The following is a 22,560-nucleotide window of genomic DNA, read 5'->3' on the forward strand; positions in this document are numbered from 1 at the left end:
TTTCTTTCATACAAACCATACACTGCACTTGTAAATTGTTAAAAAAAAACTTCTTTTTCACAACTCTATTGTTGTTTAAACACTGTTGTTTACACACAAAATAACAAAGCAACTGTAATGAGCGTAAAAACAATTCCTGAATATTCGTCAAAATGGAAATTTTTCTTTGAAATCCCTTTGAAAAAAAGCCCCTTTTGAAATCTGTTAAGATTGGCGGGGAAGCGTCCCGTCTCATTAGAAGACTAAAGTTGCGTTTAGCATCGCTTCAATTACTTCGCATGTTCGTCGCAAGTTTCTTTTGAAATCTGTTGAGATTGGCGGGGAAGCGTCCCGTCTCATTAGAAGACTAAAGTTGCGTTTAGCATCGCTTCAATTACTTCGCATGTTCGTCGCAAGTTTTGCACCTTCATATCAAAAGCTTTACCTCACATGACTGGTTTTCAGCAAAATTCTCTGAATAGTGTTTTGTTACGTTGAGTTCTGAGTTCTTGGGGATGAGAAATTTGTTATTATTTTCCCCCAGTCGAGTCTTTGATGAAGGTTTTGAAGTTTTTATTCGTTTGACTCCATGTTTGATCTCTGTGATATCTATACTAGGTATAATGGCATCTAGTCAGGTACGTCTAACCTCTAACATGTGGGGAAAGTCTTTGATGAAGGTTTTGAAGTTTTTACTCGTTTGACTCCATGTTTGATCTCTGTGATATCTATACTAGGTATAATGGCATCTAGTCAGGTACGTCTAACCTCTAACATGTGGGGATTGTAGGGTATTTTACATACATTTAAATGCGTGTCCTTGGCGTTTTTGTGGGTTTTTTTGGGTATTCACAAATAGACTTTGAGTGTCTAGAATTCTTGAATACATTTGTCAGAATTTTGGCTGATTCCTTTTCTGCTGCATTGTATTCCGCATAAAGATAACCCATCACATGAGAATTTTTTGGACCGATTGCAATACTTGTAGCTAATGGAAAGTAAATGGTCAGGAAGCGAAAATGTAATTTTGACACATCAACTAATAAGCTTCAAAATTGGCAATCCAATAAATTATTTATCTGTTTCGCTATAACCATAGATAATATAGTAATTATGTACGTAAACAGGCAACAAATTACCTATGTAGGTATGCTAATTAAAAAATAAATTCGTGTGTCATGTCCATTTAAAAACTTAAAGCCAATAAGATTAGCCAATTTGATCACCAACGTTCAGTAATGGACATGGTACTAGAAGAAGAAGTGTCATGTCCATTTAAAAACTTTACATAAACTGGTAGGTAGGTAGATACCTAGGTAGGTTGGGGAATACCTACCTAGTTATATTTCATGCAAACGGTGCAATAAAGTGAAACATGTTATTATTTTTATTAGGCATTAAAAAAAAGTCTAAAAAATCCAGGTCATATTCGTTTTAAGACCAAGCTTACGTGTATAATTTCACATCCAAGATTACGCTAGAAAATGAGCATAAAGTATTTATTTCACCTCAGATAATGTTCTATTTCCCACTGTGATAAATGGTGCTTATGTTTCTGCGCCCGTTAGCGGCAGGAAAAAATTTCGCAATAAAAAATTTAAAAAGAAAATGTAATCCCAACAATAAAGGAAGTCTAGCATTTTTTCCCCCCTCTACTATTACTCGTTCGTATTAATGTGAAATAAAAACATAACATAATTGAATAAAAAAAGCTCCAAGTACCATTAAATTCGCAATAAAAAATTTAAAAAGAAAATGTAATCCCAACAATAAAGGAAGTCTAGCATTTTTCCCCCCTCTACTATTACTCGTTCGTATTAATGTGAAATAAAAACATAACATAATTGAATAAAAAAAGCTCCAAGTACCATAAGTAGCTTAGGTGCCTGTGTACCTAACATAGCTCTTGCTCTTCAGTAATTGGGACAGTACTTCGAAGTAGATACATACTTTCTATTTTTTCTATTACATTATTGATAAATGATAAGGAACCTTTGCAATCTCATAACTGTCATGAGAAAATAATGAAATCGGCCTTTTTTTAGGAAAGGTAGACGGTCTGCCAGACTGACTAATAATTTCAAATTTTATGCCTTTTTCCCTGATGGGATTTTATATGAAGGAGTCCTCAGGAAGAACAAAACCCTGAGGTACCCCGGACGGCCTAGGCCCAACAACCCTGAAGATGTTCACATTATTACACTGTGGACAATTAAAAATGAGAATTAATTAAAATGTACAATTCTTTTTTTCTATATTTCTCCTGATTATTTTATCGCGGTGTTGTTATACATTTACTTTGTATTCTAGCATGCAACAATACATGGAATACATAAAATCAATTAATTTTACATTCAAATCGCAATGTTCCCTCTTGTCCTCGGCTCTGCAAATATGAATGGAACTGCACAGTGCTTCACCATACTTTATTGAGGGTATTTAAATCCATTTTAAAGTATCTAGATCCATCTAATGTTAATTTGTGTCATGGAAGTTTAACATCAATTTATAATAGTGTAAATGTAAATGCAGTTTCTTTGTGTTATTATTATGTCACAACTTTGGTGCTCACTGCAGCACTGTAGGCTTTTCCCAATATCTCAATAATCCTAAAATCCAATGTTTACCTACCATGCTGGCACCGGTCGCTATGCGCATTTATATGTCATAACTACTCATTTTCCTCACGAGGCTGAGTGGGCCCCGCAACAGCCAGTCACGGAATCAATCATTTGCATGATGCAAATTTCTTGACCCCGCCGGGAATCGAACCTGGATCTCCCGCGTGCAAGGCGAGCGCAGTGACCACTACGCCATGGGAGCTGACCTCCGAAATATGTAGGCTTTTAATTTACAAATAAACTATAATAATTTTTGAAGTTCTGTAAAATATAGACACCCTTTGGTTTTTATTTTCAAGAGGACTTTTACCCTCCATTCGGCGATGACCTACCCCGACTCCTCACATTAATTAACCTCACCCAGTCTGAGTGTGGCCGGGAAAAGAACAACACCAAAGGTCAGATGGTCACCTAACCGGATACAAATCAGACCCAACTTAGAGCCAGCCTAGTTAGCTTAGTTGGTAGTGCGTCTGCCTTCTAAGCGCTAGGCCGCGGGTTCGATTCCCGCCCGGGGCGGATTTTATCCGACTCCTCATATTAACCTCACCCAGTCTGAGTATGGCCGGGAAAAGAACAACACCAAAGGTCAGATGGTCACCTAACCGGATACAAATCAGACCCAACTTTGCTTAACATCAGTGATCCATTGGAAACTGGTACATTCAACGTGCTATCTCCACTGGCTTTGGGGAAGTAAAAAAGTGAGAACTGCTTACCTAGTCCCTTTTCTATCGAAAGTCGACAGAGCAAAAATTTTATGCAAAACAATATCAAGGAAAAAAAAAATTGAAACGCTATTATTACGTAATTAATATTATGCGATTATTTCTCTTTTTTTATGATTAGAAATGGTAACAATTTGCATTAACCCTTTGCCGGTTAAGTGTCAGGTAAATAATTTGCCTCCCAACTTCTCTCGGGGCCACTTTGCCTATCAGATAAATTGATAATTTGATAATTAATAATCAATTGTTTGGTGACATTTGGTTCCCTGTCAGAGGTTCATTTTATGATCCCAAATCAATAATTCGATCCATTTTTGGTTCCATTAGTGACTGGAGTCTGCTCTTTCTGCTTTCACATATTATGTTTTCCTACCTTTTAAACATCGGTTTCGTGATTTCAACCAGCAAGTCAGACTGCCGTAAAGGGTTAAATATTTCATGTTATTTAGCATTTAATTGAAAGTAAGGGAGTACCAGGAAATGTATCACTGTGAAAGTAGCTTAGGTGCCTGTGTACCTAACATAGCTCTTCAGTAATTGCGACAATACTTCCAAGTACATACATACTTTCTATTTTTTTTTTCTATTACATTATTGATAAATGATAAGGAACCTTTGCAATCTCATAACTGTCATGAGAAAATAATGAATTCGGCCTTTTTTAGGAAAGGTAGACGGTCTGCCAGACTGACTAATAATTTCAATTTTTATGCCTTTTTCCCTGATGGGATTTTATATGAAGGAGTCCTTAGGAAGAACAAAACCCTGAGGTACCCCGGACGGCCTAGGCCCAATAACCCTGAAGATGATCTCATTATTACACTGTGGACAATTAAAAATGAGAATTAATTAAAATGTACAATTCTTTTTTTTTATATTTCTCCTGATTATTTTATCGCGGTGTTGTTATACATTTACTTTGTATTCTAGCATGCAACAATACATGGAATACATAAAATCAATTAATTTTACATTCAAATCGCAATGTTCCCTCTTGTCCTCGGCTCTGCAAATATGAATGGAACTGCACAGTGCTTCACCATACTTTATTGAGGGTATTTAAATCCATTTTAAAGTACCTAGCGAAGATTTCCGTTTATGTGGATTTGCAATTTGCATTGACTTTGCTCAAAGTCACGTCTTTTCATTGTCTAGCAACTTTTACTTGCAAGTTAAGTAGCTTAGGTGCCTGTGTACCTAACATAGCTCTTGCTCTTCAGTAATTGGGACAGTACTTCGAAGTAGATACATACTTTCTATTTTTTCTATTACATTATTGATAAATGATAAGGAACCTTTGCAATCTCATAACTGTCATGAGAAAATAATGAAATCGGCCTTTTTTTAAGATTATTTCTGACGTTTTGGATTTCTATTTTAAGTATTATTCCATGTTTTTCTCTTTACAAAAACATGGATATTTCAGTTGATTTCCTTCCTAGCAAAGATTTCCGTTTATGTGGATTTGCAATTTGCATTGACTTTGCTCAAAGTCACGTCTTTTCATTGTCTAGCAACTTTTACTTGCAAGTTAGGAAAGGTAGACGGTCTGCCAGACTGACTAATAATTTCAAATTTTATGCCTTTTTCCCTGATGGGATTTTATATGAAGGAGTCCTCAGGAAGAACAAAACCCTGAGGTACCCCGGACGGCCTAGGCCCAACAACCCTGAAGATGTTCACATTATTACACTGTGGACAATTAAAAATGAGAATTAATTAAAATGTACAATTCTTTTTTTCTATATTTCTCCTGATTATTTTATCGCGGTGTTGTTATACATTTACTTTGTATTCTAGCATGCAACAATACATGGAATACATAAAATCATGTTTTGACGACTTTTTAGAATACAACATTCTGATGAACCTTCTTTTTATTCTTTTTTTTTTAAATACCATCCAACTCAAAGCTTTTTTTTCTCACAAAAAGGAAAGGGATTTTATTCACAATCAAAACAATCACAATCAAAATTGTTTAGGAAATCCCCAGTTTTGACAACGAGTTTAATACACCCATTCCAATTGGATCACTGAAGTTCAGCAACGGTTCGAGTGGTTGGTATTCGGATGGGTGACAATCTGACCCCTAACAGGTGAATTCTTCAACAGGTAGTTCAGGAAAGGTAGACGGTCTACCAGACTGACTAATAATTTCAAATTTTATGCCTTTTTCCCTGATGGGATTTTATATGAAGGAGTCCTTAGGAAGAACAAAACCCTGAGGTACCCCGGACGGCCTAGGCCCAACAACCCTGAAGATGTTCTCATTATTACACTGTGGACAATTAAAAATGAGAATTAATTAAAATGTACAATTCTTTTTTCTATATTTCTCCTGATTATTTTATCGCGGTGTTGTTATACATTTACTTTGTATTCTAGCATGCAATAATACATGGAATACATAAAATCAATTAATTTTACATTCAAATCGCAATGTTTCCTCTTGTCCTCGGCTCTGCAAATATGAATGGAACTGCACAGTGCTTCACCATACTTTATTGAGGGTATTTAAATCCATTTTAAAGTATCTAGATCCATGTAATGTTAATTTGTGTCATGGAAGTTTAACATCAATTTATAATAGTGTAAATGTAAATGCAGTTTCTTTGTGTTATTATTATGTCACACTAATGTTAATTTGTGTCATGGAAGTTTAACATCAATTTATAATAGTGTAAATGTAAATGCAGTTTCTTTGTGTTATTATTATGTCACAACTTTGGTGCTCACTGCAGCACTGTAGGCTTTTCCCAATATCTCAATAATCCTAAAATCCAATATTTAACCTACCATGCTGGCACCGGTCGCTATGCGCATTTATATGTCATAGCTACTCATTTTCCTCACGAGGCTGAGTGGGCCTGCAACAGCCAGTCACGGAATCAATCATTTGCATGATACAAATTTCTTGACCCCGCCGGGAATCGAACCCGGGTCTCCCCATGCTGGCACCGGTCGCTATGCGCATTTATATGTCATAGCTACTCATTTTCCTCACGAGGCTGAGTGGGCCCCGCGCAGCCAGTCACGGAATCAATCATTTTTGCATGATACAAATTTCTTGACCCCGCCGGGAATCGAACCCGGGTCTCCCGCGTGCAAGACGAGCGCAGTGGCCACTACGCCATGGGAGCTGACTGTACCTACTGAAGTCGTATTTCCTTTCGGAGTTTTCCCTCTTCTGAAGGTCGTTCTCCGTCTTTGCCTTGGCAACGTCTGTATACTAAACCATAACAGACCCAAAGTGGCGCCCTATTGGACTGAGTTCCGTTTTGGAAATCAAAGTCGTATCCATGTAATGTACTATGTTCAAGGTTAATCGCAGGTACTTAGTTTCAGTATCCGTCAGATAGACATGATACCTATCTCACGGTCTATCAAGGATTGGGAAGTGCTGTAGTTAAGCGGCGTGAACTTCGGATCTGGAGGTTGGTGGTTCGAGCCCAAGTCAGAAAGGATTGCAAGGATTGGGAAGTGCATGGATTACCTATTTAAATTTAAGTCCGAACTGCCGGACTCTTTTGAATTGGCTCTTCACAAGTCACAACTTATCTTGTTGTGACTACGTGTGTCAGCTGGCAGACCAGGAAAACCGGGACCAAATCCATACGGTGGAAATTCTCGGTAAGTCGATTTGTCAATTGTTCTAATAGGTTACAGATTTTTTAATCTGTTTTTAATTTGGGTACACATTTTGGGAACTAAAAAGGAAAAAACTAAGTTTTAAATCAATCGGCCTAAATTTGACCTAAACATACTACAGACATTACAACTTTCAGTGACATTAAACCATGTTGAAATAATTCAATGTTCTTGTCTTGAAGACCTGAAATTTTGGGGACTACGTGTGTCAGCTGGCAGACCAGGAAAACCGGGACCAAATCCATACGGTGGAAATTCTCGGTAAGTCAATTTGTCAATTGTTCTAATAGGCTGCAGATTTTTTAATCTGTTTTTAATTTGGGTACACATTTTGGGAACTAAAAGGGGAGAAAATAAGTTTTAAATCAATCGGCCTAAATTTGACCTTAACATACCTACAACAGACATTTCAAGTGAAATGAAACCATGTTAAAATAATTCAATGTTCTTGTCTTGAAGACCTGAAATTTGGGCACTAGATCCATCGCATATTCCTATGTCATAAGAAACAACTGTAACTAGCTATAATAACACAGAGACATCCATTCCAAAACAAATGTGTAGGTCCTTTATTTTCGGAAGTTGTATTTAAACCTTCCGAGATGGAAATTGGAGGACACGAGAATCTGAGATTCTATGTAAGGTTTTAGTTATCAGCGCAGCGCCACAGTACAATTAACTTTCTCTTCTAAATCTAAAGGATTTGTCAGTCAATTATTCTGATAGGTTGTGGTTTTTAAAACTGTTTTTAATCTACATATGTAGGTACATGTTGGACAGAAAACGAAGTATAAATCAATCGACTAAATTTTGACACAAACATACTACAGACATTACAACTTTCAGTGACATTAAACCATGTTGAAATAATTCAATGTTCTTGTCTTGAAGACCTGAAATTTGGGCACTACATCCATGCCATATTCCTATGTCATAAGAAACAACTATACCTAGCTATAATAACACAGAGACATCCATCCCAAAACTAGTGTGTTAGGTCCTCTATTTTCGGAAGTTGTATTTAAACCTTCCGAGATGGAAATTGGAGGACACGAGAATCTGAGATTCTAAGTAAGGTTTTAGTTATCAGCGCAGCGCCACAGTACAATTAACTTTCTTTTCTAAATCTAAAAAGGCAAACAGGAAAAACATGAAAAACTTGGAAGACAAAATAGAAAGAAATCCAAGCGGAAGACAACATGCCCGCAGGCAAACTTATCAAAGTCGCACTTACTTATGTCAGAAGTAAAAATCACGAGGCCTAGTGTGATTATGGCCTCGGGCTAGGGCGGTTTATGTCATCTGTCATGACATGAAATGGATGAACTGAGGGGTAGGGGAATTGAGGATATTTTTACTGAAGGAAATGAGAGCTAGCTTTCTTTTGTACAAAAATATCAGAGTAAGAAGTTAAATAAACTTGTAGAAAGCTAAATAAAAGTATAAAACATCAAAGATTTGTTTGAAGTTCTGAACTTAATCTTACAAATGACTTTTCTATCGCTGTTAAAATTCGAACAGCAAACAGTAATCCCCTCGCAATGCGTTAGTAACTGTACTTCTGGGACTGATTAATAAATAAATTATACTTAATATTAGGATAAAACAAGAAAGTAAAAAGTTAAAAATTCCAGACACTCCGCCAAGAAAAGGAACTGCTTTCTTTAGGGAGGTTTTAATTGGAAAGCATCTCTGAAATTTAATAATAATGATGCAATTATCCTTCTAAACTGTCATCTCATTTGCCACATTACATAAGTTGTCAATTATTTACCATCATATTCTGGATGCACGTGTCAGCAACATAATCATCCCCATTTATATTTACGATGAAAGCGAACCCCTTTTTTCAAAATATTTGAATATCTTTTGCTCGGTTGCTCGGTCCCCCCTTTTACTTTTTACAAGTCTTTCTATCGCTGTTAAAATTCGAACTGTAAACCGTAATCCCTCGCAATGCGTTAGTAACTGTACTTCTGGGACTGATTAATAAATAAATTATACTTAATATTAGGATAAAGAAAACAAGAAAGTAAAAAGTTAAAAAATTCCAGACACTCCGCCAAGAAACAGGAACTGCTTTCTTTAGGGAGTTTTTTAATTGGAAAGCATCTCTGAAATTTAATAATAATGATGCAATTATCCTTCTAAACTGTCATCTCATTTGCCACATTACATAAGTTGTCAATTATTTACCATCATATTTTGGATGCACGTGTCAGCAACATAATCATCCCCATTTGTATTTACGATGAAAGCGAACCCCTTTTTTCAAAATATTTGAATATCTTTTGCTCGGTTGCTCGGTCCCCCCTTTTACTTTTTACAAGTAATCATATTCTGGATGCACGTGTCAGCAACATAATCATCCCCATTTATATTTACGATGAAAGCGAACCCCTTTTTTGAAAATATTTGAATATCTTTGGCTCGGTTGCTCGGTCCCCCCTTTTACTTTTTACAAGTCTGCTTTTAGAAGAACCCTTAATATTTATAATCCCATTAACAAATATGAGACAAATCCCATTAGATCTTTCCTGGTATTGTTTTTATCCTTGTCAACTATTTGTACAGGGTTTTCATTTGATCATGGAGTGTTGCATTTACTCTGTTAGTTACAGTTCCTGATGTGTTTTTATGTTCTGTAATCATTTTTCCTTGAGCTAGATCCTGTAGAAAATCCCTTTCATTCAAGAAATTTGTTCCATGATTTATATCCCACACCCCCACCACCTTATTTATCCCATATTATGTATACGAGTATTCAAATTTATTTTTTCTACGTGCACATATTATTTTCATATTATTTAACAATTTTACTCTGTTAGTTACAATTCCCGTGTTTTTATGTTCTCTAATCATCGTTCCTTCTGCCAGATCCTGTAGAAAATCCCTTTCATTCAAGAAATTTGTTCCATGATTTATATCCCACAGCCCACACCCCTCCACCACCTTATTTATCCCATATTATGTATACGAGTATTCAAATTTATTTTTTCTACGTGCACATATTATTTTCATATTATTTAACAAGGTGCTTCTAATATGGGATTTATTAAGCGCATCAATTTTGTTTTATATTTTATACATGGTTATAAGATGCATTACGTTCTTCAAGACCCAGACAATATTGATTTATAGTGCACTTAGAGTTTCGAGTGTGTTTGTTTCTGGATTAGGTTTCTTGTAATTCTATTTTCAAAATGCTGTTCTGTTTTTGGAGAAAGTTCATTCTTTAAAAAATGCTCTTGCATATTCTCAGATATTGTTCGCATGTGTGCATTTACTCGTACATTCTGTAGAGTCGGATTATTTCTGACGTTTTGGATTTCTATTTTAAGTATTATTCCATGTTTTTCTCTTTGCAAAAACATGGATATTTCAGTTGATTTCCTTCCTAGCGAAGATTTCCGTTTATGTGGATTTGCAATTTGCATTGACTTTGCTCAAAGTTACGTCTTTTCATTGTCTAGCAACTTTTACTTGCAAGTTGCCTCTTGATAAAAAGTATGGTTATTTTTGACGTTTTGACGACTTTTTTAGAGTACAACATTCTGATGAACCTTCTTTTTATTCTTGGTTTTTATTTCTTGAGCTTACGAGAACATCTTAATAAAAATCTACAGCGCTGGCAGTGACAGACTTGGTTATGTAAAGTGGATTGTAGATGAGAGGAAGGTTAGGTAGCTTGCTCAATTCACCAAGGACGTACAGAGTACAACATTCTGATGAACCTTCTTTTTATTCTTAGTTTTTATTTCTTGAGCTTACGAGAACATCTTAATAAAAATCTAGAGCGCTGGCAGTGACAGACTTGGTTATGTAAAGTGGATTGTAGATGAGAGGAAGGTTAGCTAGCTTGCTCAATTCACCAAGGACGTACAGACGGGTGGGAGTGTGTCTCAGTTTACTGTTTTGTCAATAAAACATTCTAATCTCTTTTACATTTTCACCTCCGGGAGTAATTTCTCCACTTTTTATGACTTCATCTTCTTCGCTTAGTTTATCTCTTGCTTCCTTTTCTTCTTAATTTTTATGCTCTCGCTCCTTCCTTTCTGTAAATGTCATTTTATCCTCTCCCACTTCACTCTCTTTACTTTTCTCACTTTTCCCGTTCTTCCATTTTTTGATTTCTCTTCCTTCTTCTCCTTTTGTCTTCGACTTCTTTTTCTTCATCAACTTTCTCTTTGTTTGCATTTCTATTATTCAAAAATCAAAATTGACAGCCACTGTCTCTGCTCCTTCTTGACTCTTATTCAGTTTTTTCTTACTTGGAAAATTCAAAATTAAGTTAGAGATTGTTTTTCATTTGAGTTCATCTCATGGAACGAAATTACCGGAAAATGTACCGGGTTTCCCTCAATATTTTGAGATGAAAAACCGATCAGAAATCACTGAATCTTTTAGGTTTAGGGAGATTTACTAAAGGTATTTAATAACAGTTTTTATGTAGAAACCTTGTACTTTACTCATCAACTTTCTCTTTGTTTGCATTTCTATTATTCAAAAATCAAAATTGACAGCTACTGTCTCTGCTCCTTCTTGACTCTTATATTCAGTTTTTTCTTACTTGGAAAATTCAAAATTAAGTTAGAGATTGTTTTTCATTTGAGTTGATCTCATGGAACGAAATTACCGGAAAATGTACCGGGTTTCCCTGAATATTTTGAGATGAAAAACCGATCAGAAATCACTGAATCTTTTAGGTTTAGGGAGATTTACTAAAGATATTTAATAACAGTTTTTATGTAGAAACCTTGTACTTTAGAATAGTGAACAAATTACTAACAGATCTATTGGACAGTTTTCGGTTGCAATCTTTGACACACACCCTCCCTGTATCAATTTTTAGTGGATGTGTCAATCCCATTCGTGTCATATGACAGCTAGGATAAAGGGACTTTCCAATCTCATCTAGACAGTACTTATAAAAAAGATTATTTGACTATTCTATTTTTGTTTTATTGACACCCAATTTTGCTAAAGTTCAAAACCTTTACACGTGCTCGTCACATCATGCTCTAACTCATCAGTTTAAATTTTATTAGCAGGATATTATGACAACAATCTTATATTCAGTTTTTTCTTACTTGGAAAATTCAAAATTAAGTTAGAGATTGTTTTTCATTTGAGTTGATCTCATGGAACGAAATTACCGGAAAATGTACCGGGTTTCACTGAATATTTTGAGATGGAAAACCCATCAGAAATCACTGAATCTTTTAGGTTTAGGGAGATTTACTAAAGGTATTTAATAACAGTTTTTATGTAGAAACCTTGTACTTTAGAATAGTGAACAAATTACTAACAGATCTATTGGACAGTTTTCGGTTGCAATCTTTGACATACACCCTCCCTGTATCAATTTTTAGTGGATGTGTCAATCCTATTCGTGTCACATGACAGCCAGGATAAAGGGACTTTCCAAACTCATCTAGACAGTACCTATAAAAAAGATTATTTGACTATTCTGTTTTTGTTTTATTCACACCCAATTTCGCTAAAGTTCAAAACCTTTACACGTTTTGGACAGTTTTCGGTTGCGATCTTTGACATACACCCTCCCTGTATCAATTTTTAGTGGATGTGTCAATTCCATTCGTGTCATATGACAGCTAGGATAAAGGGACTTTCCAATCTCATCGAGACAGTACCTATAAAAAAGATTATTTGACTATTCTGTTTTTGTTTTATTCACACCCAATTTCGCTAAAGTTCAAAACCTTTACACGTGCTCGTCACATCATGCTCTAACTCATCAGTTTAAATTTTATTAGCAGGATATTATGACAACAAAATAACTACGCCATGGGAGCTGACCTCCGGAATATGTAGGCTTTTAATTTACAAATAAACTAGGTACCTATAATAATTTTTGAAGTTCTGTAAAATGTAGATAGTATAGGTACCCTTTGGTTCTTCTTTTCAAGAGGACTTTTACCCTCCATTCGGCGATGACCTACCCGACTCCTGATATTACCCTCACCCAGTCTGAGTATGGCCGGGGGAAGTACAACACCAAAGGTCAGATGGTCACCTAACCGGATACAAATCAGACCCAACTTTGCTTAACATCAGTGATCCGTTGGAAACTGGTACATTCAACGTGCTATCTCCACTGGCTTTGGGGAAGTAAAAAAGTGAGAACTGCTTACCTAGTCCCTTTTCTATCGAAAAAGGCGAGAAAGAAGAAGAAGAAGAAGAAGAAGAAGAAGAAGAAGACAGGGTCTATGAAAAAATTAAAAAAATACAGGGTGAACTCACATAATGTTCCTCGTCACCTACATACACGATACCGTTGTGTAGATACGGGGTGGCTCTTCCACTCAACATGAGCATCACTATACAAAGTGGTCCCTCATCTGGTACCCCACAGATCAGCTGGGCGTTAGCTTCCGTTTTGAAATCCGCCAGAGTTCTGTAACGGAAAAGGAGGGGGTATTATGGGAATATACCTTAGGTGAAAAAGTTGTACCCTGACATCTGACATCACTTCCTCAAGCAAGCTTGCACACTTGCGCTGCCAATCGGATTTTCGTAAATATAAAAAATAAATTCTTGTTCTTTTTCATAATCTTCTGGACTTCGCGTGTTCTTCCGTACTTGCGTCTTTTTTTCTGGGAACTTTTAGTGACTCCCGCAGCTAGTGTCCACGATAAATTATGATAAAGGAAGTATAGGTAATTCGTAAAAATAGATTTCTAATCGGGCCAGCCTAGATAGCTTAGTTGGTAGTGCGTCTGCCTTGTAAGCGCTAGGCCGCGGGTTCGATTCCCGCCCGGGGCGGATTTTGTCGGGTACTGGATGATACCTACTTATCTATCTATTGGGTACTGGATGTTACCTACTTATCTATCTATTGGGTACTGGATGTTACCTACTTATCTATCTATTGGGTATTGGATGTTACCTACTTATCTATCTATTGGGTACTGGATGTTACCTACTTATCTATCTATTGGGTACTGGATGTTACCTACTTATCTATCTATTGGGTACTGGATGTTACCTACTTATCTATCTATTGGGTACCTACTGGATGTTACCTACTTATCTATCTATTGGCTACTGGATGTTACCTACTTATCTATCTATTGGCTACTGGATGTTACCTACTTATCTATCTATTGGGTACTGGATGTTACCTACTTATCTATCTATTGGGTACTGGATGGTTAATGATGAGACTCAAGATAGGTAGTGTACAGTGTACAAGATAGGCAGAAAGAAAAACATGTAAAAAGGAAAAAACACCTCTAATAAAATTACCTGCAACACTTACCTGTACGCCATATTGCCTATAGGACACCAGGGGTGCTATGTTCACTGTCAACTGAAAACACGACTTTTTTTACAGGTAACACCAAGGTATGTAAGTAAGTATTTTTATTTCTTAACGCTAAGAATGTAATTTTCACTAGAAAGTAGACAACACCTCTTGTCAAGATACCTAATTGATTAGTTGGTTTGTTTGTCTGTTTCTTCTGTTTTTTTTTTTTTTTTTTTTTTTTTTTTTTTTTTTTTTTTTTCACTTTCCTATCAATACATCTTGGTATCTACGTACTACTTTTTTTTATTCTTCGGCATTTACCTATTTAAAAAATAAAATGAAAATTTCCAACAGTCAGAAGCGATAGAAAAAAATACGCCTATCGAAATCGAAGTTGGTATCGAAATCCGGTATCGAAGTTGGTATCGATTATGGGAGCGATGACACACCCGAATTTGAGATTTCAAATTCCTTATTTATAACCCCTTTGTACCCAAGTACCTACATACCTATGATTATACGCGTGTACCTGTTTTGCACGGAACCGCGAATGAAGTACCTAAATTACTTCAACGGCGCTGCAGAATTTTCAAATCTAGGCACCTATCTACTGGTAGTAGGTAGGTACCACGTATTACCTTCTACTCCTTTTGTATGTAGGTATCTCGCTCACTCGCACTCGCTCGGCTTCTGAAATTTTGTTCTAGAAAAGAAAGAAAAAAAAAAGGTAGGTTTGTCCCTATCAGGGCTGTATCCAGGATTTTTTGAGGGGGGTCCAACAGTCCAAACAATGATGTAGGTAGGTACTAAGTAATTTTTACTAGTTTCTAATATGATTTTAATAGATCTAGGTAAGTAATTTATTAACCTAGATAGGTACATTTTCTATCATAAGATTGATACCTACGATAATTTATTGGTACTCGTACACCCAGCTTGAGTGGGGCCGGGAAAAGCAAGTAACACAGGATTATACAGATGGTCACCCATCCTGATATCAACCAAGCACAAAGTTGCTTTACATTAGAGATATTTCCAAAAATATTTCGAGTAATAAACACAAGACATTTTCGGGTTCTAAACACAAGACACTCGTGTGCAGCAACGAGGAGCGTGGACTAAAGTGAATTGATGGTTCCGTTCCACGTGATTTGTGCATCTTGCCATCTGAAATATCAGGAAAATAAAATTTCTTTAATAGGCCAACCTAACCGTGCCTGGTTCTTTTCCTTCTTCCCTCTCCCTGAGCTCGCTCTCTCTTTCTCTCTCTCTCTCTTTTTCTCTCTCTCTCTCTCTCTTTCTCTCTCTCTCTTCCTCTCTCCTCTCGCTCTCTCTTTCTCTCTCTCCTCTCTCTCTCTCTCTCTCTCTTTCTCTCTCTCTCTCTCTCTTTCTCTCTCTCTCTCTTTCTCTCTCTCTCTTTCTCTCTCTCTCCTCTCTCTCTCTCTCTCTTTCTCTCTCTCCTCTCTCTCTCTCTCTCTCTTTCTCTCTCCTCTCTCTCTCTCTTTCTCTCTCCTCTCTCTCTCTCTTTCTCTCTCTCCTCTCTCTTTCTCTCTCTCTCCTCTCTCTCTCTCTTTCTCTCTCTCCTCTCTCTCTCTCTCTCTCTCTCTCTTTCTCTCTCCTCTCCCTCTCTCTCCCTCTCCCTTTCTTTCCTCTCACTCTCTCATGTTCCTTTCTTCCCTCCTTCTCATTTTTTTTATTTTTATTTTTAAAAGATGAGTGTTTCACCGCCGTTTTTATTTCGTAGCGATGAAACAACTGCTACATTGGACGCTTGTGGTCTGTGTCGTAGTATGGATTTAGGGACAACTAATTGGCCCATCTTCAATGACCTACAAACTTTCCCCATTCCTCCACCTCCTTCTGCTGCCCCTAACCAGGCTCTCAGCCAAGCTATTACCTACGTTGGTTATGTACTTATGTAGGTGCATATCTACCCATCTATTAGACTTTAAAGTTCCAGAACCCAGTCACTTGATTAGCTAGGCTTCCGACACCCTAGATTTTTTTTCTCTCTCCGCGTTGGTAGTATAGTAAAAATAAATAATATACTTACCTCCTTTACAGCAAAAAATAATAATAATAATAATAAAATAAAAAAAAATAAAAATAAAATAATAAAAAAAAACACCAAGGAATTACCTTTCAGTAACGTTATCCGTGAAGTATTGTAGCGAGTGAGCTACGTATGCTGTGTCGCTAGGGAGCGCCACGGTCACCTTATCTTTCTCCCCTATACGCCATAAGATGTCCGCTATAGATGTGTACAGCGCTTCGAGCTGTTTGAGACGCGTTGGTTTGAGGAGACTGAAAGGGTTAATTGGGGGGGGGGATTGTAATTTGAGGTGACTGGGATGGGTTAAAAAAGGAACCTATTGCCGTTTTCATTGAAAAATGAAATGTGAAAAAAAACCTACCTGCCAACTTAATTCAATCAAAAAAAAAGGAAAGAAAAGAAAAGATAGGAAAATCTGACATCTCCACTAACCAGTATTGTGTTGCACTTTGCATAATCTATAAACTATACGGCGTTTATACAAATTTTGTGAAGCGTTTAGCTTTGTAATTTTGTGTCAGTGCTAGGTCACTGATTCGATTCCCGCCCGGGGCGAACTTTATTCGAAACAGATAAGGTTCGTTCTCGGAACGACTCGACTTGCTATCTTTTATCCTACCTTTCTCCTGTCTTCGTTTTCGGGACCAAAAAGTCTCGGTTGTCCCAGTTCCCTCTGTCAAACCTTCCTCACAAAATCAGATATGTATAACCTGCCTAAGATCTAACTAGGTCCACATATCTTGCAGCGTGTAAATGAGCACACTTTCCTTTTTACACGGTTGTCAAACTTACCTGAAAACTTACTTCCACTGTTGTCAAACTTACCTGAAAACTCACTTCCACTGTTGTCAAACTACCAAACTTACATTTCCGGTGCGCTACTAGGGGCCGCCACAGGCTGCGTGCCGGGCATCACCGTTTTCTTCGGGAACAGCAGGTTCTTAATCACATAGGCCTGCACAATTCTAATCAAGACAAGTTAGTGCTTTATTAACCCCTTATATCCCTGAAGCTCACACTTACTTGGCCGTTCCTCTTGTAGCTACAGCTGAATACAACAACAGCAAAGCTCCCGGTCCATGCTCATCGATAAATAAGTAGATATAACGCTTGATCAGAATCTGGAGCTCGTCATAATCACTGATCTCAAATAACTGCAACCTTCAAATCAAATGAAAATATTTTATTGTTTAATTTAATTATACCTTTTTCACATTTTCGATTGCAAATATTTCAACGGGTTACTTTCTTGTGTTCTCGTGTTGACCCAGCACCTAAATAGGAAGTATTGTGTCTCTTCTCGCCCATCTGATGAGAGGCATACTACGGGATGGGCATGGACACCAGAAAGTAACCCGTTGAAATATTTGCAATCGAAAAACGAGTACAAATTTTTGTCGATGGTGGGATTCGAACCCGACCTTCTGCATGCAAGCAAGCGCATTAACACTAGACCAACCGTGTCTGACTTGTAATTCTTCTCCATTTCAGGTTTGAGCCGAAGAAGGGGTTCTTCTGTCAAGTGCTGAAAGACCAACCGTGCCCCCTTTAATTCTTACTTGGTGTGTATGATTTTCTCAATATTGGCCAAACTCGAGGACACAGCTTCCTCTACTCCCGTCTTATCTGAGGAAGCAATGGTTTCGTGTCGCGTGTCTATGGTCATCGCACATTCACTCCCTCCACATGAGTAGTAGGTCAGATCAAACCTGGAACAGAAAGATTAACACTCGTATTTTTATGAACAAGAATGATCGTTCTTAGATCATTCTCAAGTTAAAATTGACCAATCAAATGCCTTGTGAGACTATGCTTAGCACGAACTTAAGAGCCAGCATTTTGTTCATAAAATATGTGTGTAAGTGCCAGTCTAGCTTGGTTGGTAGCGTGTCTGCCTTGTAAGCGCTAGTCCGCGGGTTTGATTCCCGCCCAGGGTGGATTTCATCCTGAACGGATAATGTTTGTTCTCGGAACGGCTGGCTTTATCCTGTCCTGTCTTCCTTCTCTCTTTGATTTCGGGATGATGAGACCTTAGCAGTTGCAGTTCCCTCTGTCAAACCTCTTCGAAAAAAAAGTCACTAGATTGCAGGTTCTATTCCCGCGTTCGTTCCCGGAACGCCTGGCTTTTTCGTGTCCTGTCCTTCATCTCTCTACAATTTGGTGACGATAAGACGTCCGGTCCCGTCAGTGGACTATTGAGTCAGTGAGTCAACGAGTCGGATTCCAAAAATATTGGTGACTCGTTCAACTCCCTACAGGTAGGTGTAGTTATCAGGATAAGGAGTCAAGATCTGACTCATTGCCTGAGTAGTTCATTCACTGAGTAGTTCTCTTTTACAACTTACACAACCGTCAGGAGGCCGCGCGTACCATTGCGTGGGCCCTTGAGGCCGTAGGCGAGGTCGGACTCGGGGTCTCGAAATACGAAGCCGGTTCGGGCCCACTCGCCTCGGATCGGAGAGATGGAGGAGCCGAAGATGACGGTGCGGAGAGCCTGTGGGGGAGGGTGAGAGGAGATTGTGACGTTTGGCACCACCGGAAAGGAAATTTAGTGTATGGGGCTTTGACAAAAATGAAGAAGATGAAGGAAAAAAATTGGAGTTTCTTCCTCCAACTAACAGGTCCCACTAAAATCTTGAAACTTACTGTGGCAAACTCCTGTGTAATGGGAGTACCTCCGGAAACTGGTAGTCTATTCATTGCCAACTGCTGGCTTCTAGCATACATTACACGATCTGAAATCAATCGATAAAATTAATTATTTCAATAATTTTATCATAAATTATTCAAAGTCAAACAAATAAAGTCAAAGGACAAACCAAGCAAAACAGAAAACAAATGATCACCCTAAGGCTGATTGAGGGCTGACGAAAAACGCCGGCCCTGTCTGTACACGGGAAAAGACGAAGAAAAAGGAGATTCAAAATCAGAGTAATAATTGTGTACCTATTGGATACAACGGTGATCTAAGGTTCGTTCCCGGAACGGCTGGCTTTCTCCTAGCCTGTCTTCCTTCTCTCTTCGATTTCGGGAGGATAAGAGTTTAGCAGTTACAGTTCCCTCTATCAGACCTCTTCAATAAAGGGTAATTATTCAGAAGCCACGACAAATGAAAAAGAAAGTTCCTTTTTCCGTTTAACCTAACCCTGTAATAACACTGGTCACTGCTCAAAGTGTGAAAGCTTCTTTTTGCGTTTAACCTAACCCTATAATAACACTGGTGACTGCTCATTTGTTACAGCTACTCTTTGTAGCAATTTTCCATTGAAACGACTTCTGAACAAGTACCAAAAAAAGAAATTCAACTTTAAAACAAAAATTCCATACCCATAACAGCTGCCACATTGCTAGCATTCTGAACGGCCACATTGAGTTTCTGGCTCAGAAATACCTTGGCGTTTTCACAACTCATGACAAAAATAGTCGAAATTTGTCATCCTTATCAGGACCGAGGTGTTCTTTTTGAGGTCGACATTTGGTGCTAGCACCAATATTTTTCCGATAGTAAAAGCCATAAAACGCATCGAAAAAGAAAGAAGAGAAAAACAAATGAAGAATCCGAGATGGTAAAAAAAAAAAAATCCTGGAAAATTTAGCAAAACAAGATCACCAAAAAAGGAAAGTCAGAAATAGCACCATCCGAAACTTAGTGAAACAGAGTATACTTCCAACTAACTAGCGAAAATAAATCACCAAAAAACAAAAATTAGATATAGCAAAATTTGAAACATGTTAAAATAGAGTACCTGATCTAACTAGCGGAAATTCTGACAAGGTAGAAAGAAAAATAGGAACCAGGATGAAGGTAGACACCTAAAACAAAAGTTTACAGAAAAATTACCTGCCTATAAGTAGGTACATAGTAGATGTAAAAAAAAAGTCATAGGAAGTGGAAAATAACATGAAATTTGAAGTAGGTACTTGAAATAGGTACATAAATAGGTACCTACCTACACTTGATGTATGAAAAAAAATTAGTACCTAGTTTTTGTTTAAGTAGGTACACCTATACTTACATAATGAGGGTTTAAGTGTCAGGACTGACCAAAGTGCACTTGTCTGTTCAGTCGTGCCCGTGATTCGTTTTTCTGTGGCCTTCTTGTTGAACGGGGGGGAAGGGGGGAACAGTCAGGCTTATAGAGGGGCAAACAGCCCTAAAAGTCGGATTAAGCTTTTACGAATCGGGAAGGTGTACCAATTTTGGACGGTTCTATTCCATGCTAGAGTTAGGTATCGTGATATTGAACCTATTTTAGAATATCTAGAGGCCCTGTACACTTTATATTTATCCTGTTTCCTCTTTGACAAGCTCAAATTACCTTTTACCTACCTACCTACCTACCTATCTATCTCCCTACCTATACTCGGTACCTGCTGGATGTTACCTACTTATCTATCTATTGGGTACTGGATGTTACCTACTTACCTATCTATTGGGTACTGGATGTTACCTACTTATCTATTTATTGGGTACTGGATGTTACCTACTTATCTATCTATTGGGTACTGGATGTTACCTACTTATCTATCTATTGGGTACTGGATGTTACCTATTTGTGTGATGGAACTTTTTCAGCAAACTTTTCTGATCTTTTTTTTTTGTAACAATTTTTTCTATTTACTGAGGTTTTTTTATGCAGAAAAAGGAAACTTTCACTTCTTGAGGTACAGTTTTCTTACCCAAAAGAATTCAACTTTGACAGTTATAGGTTTAAAATAGGTGTAGTCATTTTCCTTTCCGAAAGCTTTCAGGAACCGAACCGATTCCGACGGTACGCCATCTTGGATTTCCTATGGTTTAGTACAGGCACTATATGAGCAGCATCTGAACTATGGTCAATCAAAATGGACTGAAACCCATACAAGGTAATGGGAAGCCTTTGTAGCTTCAAAATCGGGAAATGGGTATATTGATTAAAATTTCTTAAAAAAAAAAAAAATGCGATTTTTATGTGAATGGTGGAAACCCTCTGCATGGTAAGCAAAATGTATTCCAATTCCTCAGTTCCTCACAGACATAACAAACCCTCAGTAAATGAAAGGTACCGACACAACTTGGGTAAATAGCTACCTACCTAATGTATACATGCCCTTGAGTACATAAATCTAATCTAAGTGAGTTCTCTAGTGCCATCGCAAGTGGCACTTATCTGTTATGGCAGTTTCACATGAAAACTAGAATCCTTTCCACTCTCTCACTGATACAACAAACTTCTAGTAAATAAAGGGTAGTAAGGGTACTGACATAACTTCTAGGTAAATAGCTATGTACATACTTACCTACCTATGTAGGTATGTGCCCTTGAGTACATAAATCTAATCTAAGTGAGTTCTCTAGTGCCATCGCAAGTGGCACTTATCTGTTATGGCAGTTTCACATGAAAATAATAAGTATTAGGTACTTATAGCTTATAGTTCATCCAGATCAATGTGACAGCAATGAGTCATCAACCCAAAATGAAGGAACGAATCAGATTGCAGGAAATCCTTACATTGTTGCAATTCAGGTAAAGGTCTATTTTTGATAAACTCTCTCTTTTAAAATGGGCTCTAAGTTCAGAGGTTGGATTCCAGAACAGGTAGGTAATGTGGATATCGCCTTACCTGACTTTGTTTCACTGTCGGAGGAAGCACTGTGCAATATAGCTTCCCCTTTTAGAGATTCTCTACCATTGCACATGTGACATGTTTGGCAACAATGCCCATTTCTTGCTGCCACATTAATCTGGACACACTATAGGTACTCCCTACCTTCTTCCTTCCTTTCTTTTCCCATTAGGTAGGTAGAACATCCTATGCACTTTTTGCTAGATTCGAATCCTATAATGATCTGAACACCAGATTTGGATACCTACGAAGAATCTTGGTTCTGCATACTACAAACCCGAAGGTTATGGGTTCAAAGTTTCGAACCCCAACTAGAGTGGATTTTTTTTACTATAATGGAGGATTTGCAATTGGGAAAAAAATATTAATAAAAGGTCGAATCCTACGTAAAAAGTTGTGAAAAATCCAAATCTGTGAGGTCAAATCTCGGAAAAAGTAACTTTAAAAGGTCGAAAATTCAATTTTCAATTGCCGTTCTAATGAAAAAGTTCAAAGAGTTGTGACGTCAGATTTCACGTCAAAATGCGCAGAAACGCTTGCGCACAAACAAACGAAGCGGGAGTCATGAATTATGACGTCATCGCCTACGGGAGCGTATGCCGTGACGTCAAACTTCACAATTTACCGGTATTTTTTAAATCAATTTATCTCGGG

At 37.5% G+C, this 22,560-nt stretch overlaps 1 protein-coding gene across 1 annotated transcript in view; it reads right to left on the minus strand.

Moving 5' to 3' along the window:
• LOC103505482 overlaps nt 1–20,109 on the minus strand; it is a 31,496-nt gene extending 11,387 nt beyond the window's left edge. The window contains exons 1-9 of the mRNA XM_008469815.2: nt 20,046–20,109; nt 19,627–19,780; nt 18,946–19,034; nt 18,645–18,793; nt 17,859–18,008; nt 17,323–17,460; nt 17,166–17,264; nt 16,386–16,550; nt 13,241–13,394 (exon numbers count right to left, since the gene is read on the minus strand). Coding sequence (XP_008468037.1) covers nt 13,241–13,394; nt 16,386–16,550; nt 17,166–17,264; nt 17,323–17,460; nt 17,859–18,008; nt 18,645–18,793; nt 18,946–19,034; nt 19,627–19,711 — 1,029 coding nt within the window. The 5' untranslated portion in view covers nt 19,712–19,780; nt 20,046–20,109. The remainder of the gene's footprint in view (nt 1–13,240; nt 13,395–16,385; nt 16,551–17,165; nt 17,265–17,322; nt 17,461–17,858; nt 18,009–18,644; nt 18,794–18,945; nt 19,035–19,626; nt 19,781–20,045) is intronic.
• Between the last annotated feature and the right edge of the window lie 2,451 nt (nt 20,110–22,560).

Source organism: Diaphorina citri, unplaced genomic scaffold (assembly GCF_000475195.1).
Source record: "Diaphorina citri unplaced genomic scaffold, Diaci psyllid genome assembly version 1.1 scaffold177, whole genome shotgun sequence".
Lineage (NCBI taxonomy): Eukaryota > Metazoa > Arthropoda > Insecta > Hemiptera > Psyllidae > Diaphorina > Diaphorina citri.